The sequence below is a fragment of the Marmota marmota genome, unplaced genomic scaffold, assembly GCF_001458135.2.
Source record: "Marmota marmota marmota unplaced genomic scaffold, marMar, whole genome shotgun sequence".
Taxonomy (NCBI): domain Eukaryota; kingdom Metazoa; phylum Chordata; class Mammalia; order Rodentia; family Sciuridae; genus Marmota; species Marmota marmota.
The window spans coordinates 4,372,198-4,379,075 of NW_026000026.1; the positions used below are offsets into that span (position 1 = coordinate 4,372,198).

A 6,878-nucleotide genomic window follows, 5' to 3' on the forward strand; every position below is an offset into this window, starting at 1 on the left:
GGGGGGGGGACGACGTCTTACCCAGCTTGTAGTGAGAGACTGGGGCCACACAGGCTGTGCTGCAGCCAAACGTACAGCACTTCTTTACACCTGGACATGTGTCATCGGTGGTGCAACTTTTAAAACAGGATCGTTTACGAACAATCCTGGGACAGATTCTTTTCATCCCTGTAAAGAAATAGAGATGGCAACAGGAAGGAGATATGGTGCCCTGTAACACCTAGAAGTACAGCGTAAAGGAGAAGCAGAGGAAGGGAGCCCCCAGGTGTCACTAAAGCCACCAACAATAGTCAACACTTATGAAAACATCTATTGATATTCACCTTTTACCAGGAACAACACATTTGATTCTCACAATTATCTCTATTTTACAAATGAGGAAACTGAAGATGCGATTGAGAATGTAGCTCAGTGGTAGAAAGAATGCTTTGCATGTGCAAGTCCATGAATTCAGTCCCCAACACACATACACACACACACACACACACACACAAAGAACCTTAAGATTTTAAAGATTGTTTAAGGCTTAAGAAGGTCTGTCTGCTCCTAAGAGAAATCACTGTCTTAAACAGGCTCCCCTTCAGAACTCTGCCCCTCTTGTGACTTACAGGAACTCAGTCCAAAGTAAAAGACATTGACAATCAGTGGTGTGCTCTTTCCTGATAGAAGGCAAAGAACTGGAGTACTGAATAATAAAGAAAGGACTCCTGGCTGGGGACGTAGCTTGGTGGCAGAGCACTTGCCTAGCATGCACAAAGCCCTGGGCTCAACCCCCCATGCCAAAAAAAAAAAAAAGACAAATCAACTTATGAGGAAAGGAGACCCCCACAAAAAGGAAAAATAAGAAGTTCTTTAGGCAAGTTAGATAGTAAGAGCCAATCTGAGAAGCAGGGAGCTCTTGGTTTTATCCATCCCAAAGGCAAGGCCAGAGAGCATACTGGTATTGTGTCCTCCATGCCAACATACCTATGGGAATGTATTCTCGGCAGACCTGACCACAGCCCGTGCTGCAGCACTTCTGCCCAGGAGGACATGACTCATCCTCCTGGCACAGCTCTTTACACGGGTTCTTATCAGGAGGGCATTCTCCCTCTTTCACTGCAAAAGAGAACAAAGGAAGTTGGGATACCTGATTAGGCCTTGAGAAATGAGGAATGGAGCCCAAAAGTGCTTCAAGAACTTCAGCATCTCCAAGCATTCCTATCCAAAATATCTCAGCACCCAGCTTCTCCTCCTCCCACACAACTACTAACTCCCTTTCACCACTCCTAAAGCACCAGCTGTGCTGCACATACAGAGCTGGGGTGATCCTGGTGGTCTCATTTAATGAGCTCTAAAGAATAACTGGAACTTCTAGTAAGTCCTGTCTCCTTGTTCAGAGAAGGAAAAGAAAGCCAAGAAGATTTACTCTTGCTGTCCTAAGAATCTATTTATCCAGTCCTGTCCTACAGAGATGATTGTCTCCACAAAAGAGGAACCTCACACTGGGAGGAGGCAGGGGAGACTTCTCCTCTAGTCACTTTGTTATGTTAGCCAGGGATCCCAAATGATAGCTCACCATGCTCTTCTGCTGTTACCCAGGATGCCAGGAACCCAAAAGCTAGAAGTGCCTTCAGAAGAAAGAGGTAGCTTAACATCCTGATGATGCTGAGGTTGAGATGTGAGCCCATTTCAGGCCAGAGGTGAACACCTTGCCCAGAGTATCAACCAAAGAAAGGGCAGGACCAGAGAATCTACCTCAACCCAGTCCCAAAGTCTTCCCTTATGCAATACTGCCCAAGAATGTCTTCTCCTGACAACAAGAAGAGTGATTGGTTGGTGATGTGTGGGAAAATTCCTGGCACTACCATAGGGCACATGTGATGGGGTGATCAAATTCTGTAATGCAACTTCACACAGTACCCCTAGACAACAGTGAGGATTCTAGTGGGAAGCTGGAAAAATGGAGGGAGAGTCATTGGATAGAGGATGAAGAGAGCCTCCAGGCCTTTCGAAGGACTCAGGTGAAATGACAAAGGGAAGGACTAGAGGCATGACTTATAAGAGAACAGCCAAGCTAAGCAAATAACAAAGTTTACCAACATTGTAGTCCCTGCTCATCAGAGCAATCTAGAAGAGACAGAATGAAATGGCCCCTTAGAAACTATCAAAAAAAAAAAAACTATAGAGCAGCACTACTTGAGTTTGTTCAAAGCTAATGTGAATGTACCAAAACCCTACATTTTGGCTAGTTGGTAAACTCAAGAGAAGAGTTGCTATGACTCACAGCACATATGCCCCCTTCCCCTATCTCTTCTTCCTCTGTTTTTATTTTATCTGTCTTGCTCGTGTATTTGGTCAGCTGTGATACCTAGTGGTGTCCACTGGCACGGTTTAGCACTGTAGGGCTAAAGTGAGGGAACATTAAAAGTACAAGGCAAAAATCTCCTTAATACAGCCAAAGAGTTTGGTGCAAGAAAGTTGCCCTTAGTGTTAAAAGGCTGATGTTGGAGCAACGAAATAATTAAAACTTGTTTGATATCTAGTATGTACTTCATATACATTATTTATTTTAATTCACACAATAATCTTGCAAAGGTAAGAAACTTGATATAAAAGCCAGGTATGGTGGTGCGTACCTGTAATCCCAGCTACCCAGGAGGCTGAGGCAGGAGGATCTCATGTCCAAGACCAGTTAGGGCAACTTAGTGAGACCTTGCCTCAAATTAGAAAATAAAAAGGACTGGAGATGAAGTACCCAGTATAAAAAGAAGGAAGAAAGAAGGAAGGAAAAATTGACTCAGAGAGGCTGGAAAGAATGTCAATAAATGGTAGCCTCTGGAACATTGGAACAGTAACAGTATTATTTGAAGGGCTAGTTGTACCATAGTTCTAAGCACTTTGTATGGGGGGTGGGATGTGGATCAGTGGTAGAGTGCTTGGCTGGCATACATGATGCTCTGGATTTGATCCCCAATACCAGGGGGTTAAAATTAAGTGGTTTGTAAGAATTAACTCATTACTCCTCATTACAACCCTCTAAGGCAGGTGCTATTATTCCCACTTTACAGTTGAAAAACTAAGACAGAGTTTAAGAAAGTGGGTCACACAGCTAGTAGGTGGTAGAACAAAAGTAGATAGTCCAATTCCATATCCAATATTTTTTGGAGGATGGGGGGCGATACTGGGGACTGGACTCAGAGGCACTCTGCCACAGGGCCACATTCCCAGCTCTATTTTTTTTTTTTTTTTAAGAGACAGGGTCGCCTGGCCTTTGCTTAAGTTGGCTTTGAACTTGCGATTCTCCTGTCCCAGTCTCCTGAGCCGCTGGGATTACAGGCCTGTGCCACTGCCCCCCCGCCCATATCCAATATTCTTAACCACCATACCACATCACATTTGAACCCTGATCTTTCTGACTGCAGAACTCCTGCACTTTCTACTACCCGATATTGTGATCTGGCAAGAGTCATTTTCATTACCACCCATAAATGAATCCAGTTCTATTCGGGGACATCTTACCTCTGAGACAGAGCTATGGGGGGGGCTGGGGAATGACACAGTTAAGCCCATCCTCCCAGCTCATCCCAGAACCACTCCTCCGGGAAGAGAAGCCCAGCTCTCTGCGGCAAGGGAGGCTCACAGAGCAAGACCCAACCTTCATTCTGCTGCCCTGGAGACAGCCCTGAGGTCAGAGCGTGGAGAGAGGCGGTGCGTGTTTGGGATGGCACAGGCCACGCTTTCCCATGTGGGGTTTCTGGTCCACGCATTAGGTCCCTCCAATTTTGGAGGCTCCTGCCGGGATATATTAGAAGCTGTAGCCCGCGCGGTGGCGCACGCCTGTCATCCCAGCAGCTTGGGAGGACGGCGAGTTCCAAACCAGCCTCAGCCAGAGCAAGGCTCTAAGCAACTCAGTGAGACCCTGTCTCTAAATAAAATACCAAATAGGGCTGGGGGTGCGGCTCGGTGGGAAAGTGTCCCCGAGTTCAATCCCCAGTACCTGACACCCCCCCACAAAAAAAAAGCTGTAGTGTTCAAAGACCCAACTGCAGGTGTCACCGTCGGACCGTGCGTCCCCTCAGCTCCCAACCTCAGCCCGCGGACACCTGCTCCACTCCTCCTACCCCGCACTCGTCCGGGGCCTTGGCCCAGCGGGGAAAGGCCCTGAGACACCCACAGTCCCCGCGGAGGCTCAGCGCTCCAGGGAGGGAGCCCCAACCGCCCCACACGCAGGGTCTCCGAGGGCCCGCGACCCGGGTGGCGGTTCGGTTCCCATGGTAACCCCGCAGCTGCCGGCGTCGCGCTTTCCGGGCCAGTGGGCGGCGCGCTCCGGTGACGTCACGGCGCCACTTTCCGGCCGGTGGCAGAGTCGGGCTGAAGTTGTTGGGTCGGGGGCGCCATGGGGGCCACTGGCGACGCCGAGCAGCCGCGGGGACCCGGCGGGGCTGAGCGGGGCGGCACCGAGCTGGGTGACGCGGGCGCAGCGGGGCAGCTGGTTCTCATGGTGAGGGCGCCCCGGGTGAGGCCTGGGCTCGGGCCGGGCAGGGCCTCGGGCTCCCGGGACCCTGGTCCGCGGGCGAGAGAACGCGGCGGCTGGTGCTGCCGAGGGGTTGCCGTTTTCGCAGTCCGACGACCTGGATTCGAGTTCTGGCGACGCCCTCCTGGCTAGGTGCTGAGGGCCAGCCTGGCATCCCCCCGAGCCCGGGCTTCTCTCCTGTAGGGCGGAGATGATTAGTCCCGGCGACCTCGTCAAGTCGTGGCGAGGGGATGGTAAAAGCCCTAACGCGCCCGGCAAAGCAGCCTGCCACCGAGTAGGCTCTGGGTGTTCCTCCTGCTGCTCCAGGAAAGGCGGCGCTGGGACTCTGAGGCAGGAAACTTTTTCTCGGTTCTTATTCCCTAGCAGCACCTTCCAATCACTGTCCTCCCCTTCTCCCCAAAGTGGGAGAGGGGGCGAATGGATCCGAGAAGGGATTTCTAGGCTAGCTTCATACTCATCCTCCACCACCCCAGTGTCACAGGCCTTAGTGACATTTGCTCCCTTGATTCCCACAGAACCCTTGGAACATAATGATAAAGCACCGGCAGGTGCAGCGAAGGGGCCGCCGCTCACAAATGACAACAAGGTAAGGCTGGCCCTTAGTGGGACTTACATCCCAGGTACAGAGGTGGGCGAGAGTGTTGGGATCCCCACTGCACATGGCTGAGAAGAGATCTGTAGACAGTAGAAAGCACTGGCCTGGGAAAAAAGAGACTCATTCTCAACTCTGTGTACTTGAGCAAGTCACTGATGAATGACTTGCTCTGACTTCCCTCTCTGAACTCATCTAGAAATGGAGGGTAGAGAGGTGGATTTAACAACAGTATCCAAGATCCTTAACATTCATTGACGCTGCACTTGGGAGCTCTAAAGACGTCAGCATGGAGGTTAAAAACACAGGCTCTGGAGTCAGACAGCTGTGTTCTAATACAGACTCTGTATTAACTGAGTAACTCTTGGACAAGTCCCTAACCTCTCTGAACCTCTTTTTTCTCAGTCTTGCAGGGGGTCCAATAGTAATATCCAACTCAAGGAAGTGAGGGAGTGATTCACTCAAGGAAGTCATGGGCCTTAAGGATGCCATTTATAATTTTTAACCTGGGTAGTGATTGGTCATTCACCATAATTGTTTAAGTGTATGTATTTTTCTGTATAAATGTTATATTTCACTTTGAAAATAATGCCCACTTTATTTTTATGAGAATGAAATAAAGTCAAGCATCCATGTGATCTTGCCCAGAATCTGAGCACATGACTAGTGTTTAGTGAAAGCTATCTAGTATTGCTGCTAAAGAATCCCATGTCGCTGGGCATGGTGGCACCCACCTGTAATCCCAGTAATTCAGGAGGCTGAGGCAGGATCATATGTTCAAAACCAGCCTCAGCAATCTAGCAAGACCCTGTCTCAAAACAAAAAATAAAAAGGGCTGGGGATGTGACTCAGTGGTTAAGCACTGCTGGGTTCAATCCTTGGTACCAAAAAAGAAGAAGAAGAAGAAAGACGGAACCCTATGTCAATAATTGGCTGGGCACACTGGGAAAGGATATGTTTGGGCCACAGCTGCTGACTCTGTCTCCCTCCTAAATGCAGTTTTACAGATCCTGCCATCTCCATGGACCTCCTCCGAGCTGTCCTGCAGCCGAGCATCAATGAGGAGATCCAGACTGTCTTCAACAAGTATATGAAGGTGAGAAGGACAGAGAGAACACTCATGGGGAAAGACTCCTGAGCAGCCAGGGCTTCCCTGCAGCACTGCTCTCTGTCTATATGGCACTCAGACATCTCAAGCTTTCTAATTCTGCCAGCTACCCCCCAAGAATTTTTTCCCCTCTTGGAGGTAATTCAGATATCTTTTTTGCCAAGTTTTTGTAAGGAAGAAATAACTTAAGTATAATGTGCCCACCATCCTTGCTTGGAACATACCAAGTGTTCAACCAGTATTTTATTACTTGATTAACATTAGCACCATTTTTGTTAATTAAAATTACTTTCTTAGCCTATCAATAAACTTCTCCATAGCTCTATCTGCATATCCCATGGATGCTTCAAACTCAGTATATTCAAAACTGAACTCTGAATTTTTTTGAGCGGGGGGCTGGTACTAAAGATTTATTTTTTAAATTCTGAGACAAGGTCTCACTAGGTTGCCGAGGACCTCAGTAAGTTGCTGTGGCTGACCTTGAATTTATAATACTCCTGTCTCAGTCACTGGGCATACAGGCATGTGCCACCATGCCCTGCCAAACTCTGTTTTCTTCTCAAACCTTCTGCTTATGTATTTTGTTGTTGTTTGGGGGAAAAAATTTTTTTCCCAGCACATGCCAAGGCCCTGGATTTGATACCTAGAACCCATATATACAC

The 6,878-nt window shown here is 48.6% G+C and overlaps 2 protein-coding genes across 4 annotated transcripts in view; one reads left to right on the top strand and one right to left on the bottom strand.

The window, feature by feature from the left end:
- Positions 1-4,276, bottom strand: part of Wfdc3 (WAP four-disulfide core domain 3) — a 15,905-nt gene extending 11,629 nt beyond the window's left edge. For both annotated transcript variants that reach the window (XM_015477833.2, XM_048810741.1), the window contains exons 1-4: positions 4,104-4,276; positions 1,559-1,792; positions 967-1,098; positions 22-168 (exon numbers count right to left, since the gene is read on the bottom strand). In XM_015477833.2, the coding sequence (XP_015333319.1) occupies positions 22-168; positions 967-1,098; positions 1,559-1,670 (391 nt within the window). In that variant the 5' untranslated portion in view covers positions 1,671-1,792; positions 4,104-4,276. The remainder of the gene's footprint in view (positions 1-21; positions 169-966; positions 1,099-1,558; positions 1,793-4,103) is intronic.
- A 42-nt stretch (positions 4,277-4,318) lies between these two features.
- Positions 4,319-6,878, top strand: part of Dnttip1 (deoxynucleotidyltransferase terminal interacting protein 1) — a 26,995-nt gene continuing 24,435 nt past the window's right edge. The window contains exons 1-3 of one of the 2 annotated variants that reach the window (XM_015478909.2): positions 4,319-4,483; positions 5,032-5,102; positions 6,108-6,204. In XM_015478909.2, the coding sequence (XP_015334395.1) occupies positions 4,379-4,483; positions 5,032-5,102; positions 6,108-6,204 (273 nt within the window). In that variant the 5' untranslated portion in view covers positions 4,319-4,378. The remainder of the gene's footprint in view (positions 4,484-5,031; positions 5,103-6,107; positions 6,205-6,878) is intronic. The other variant, XM_015478906.2, reaches the window with a different exon arrangement.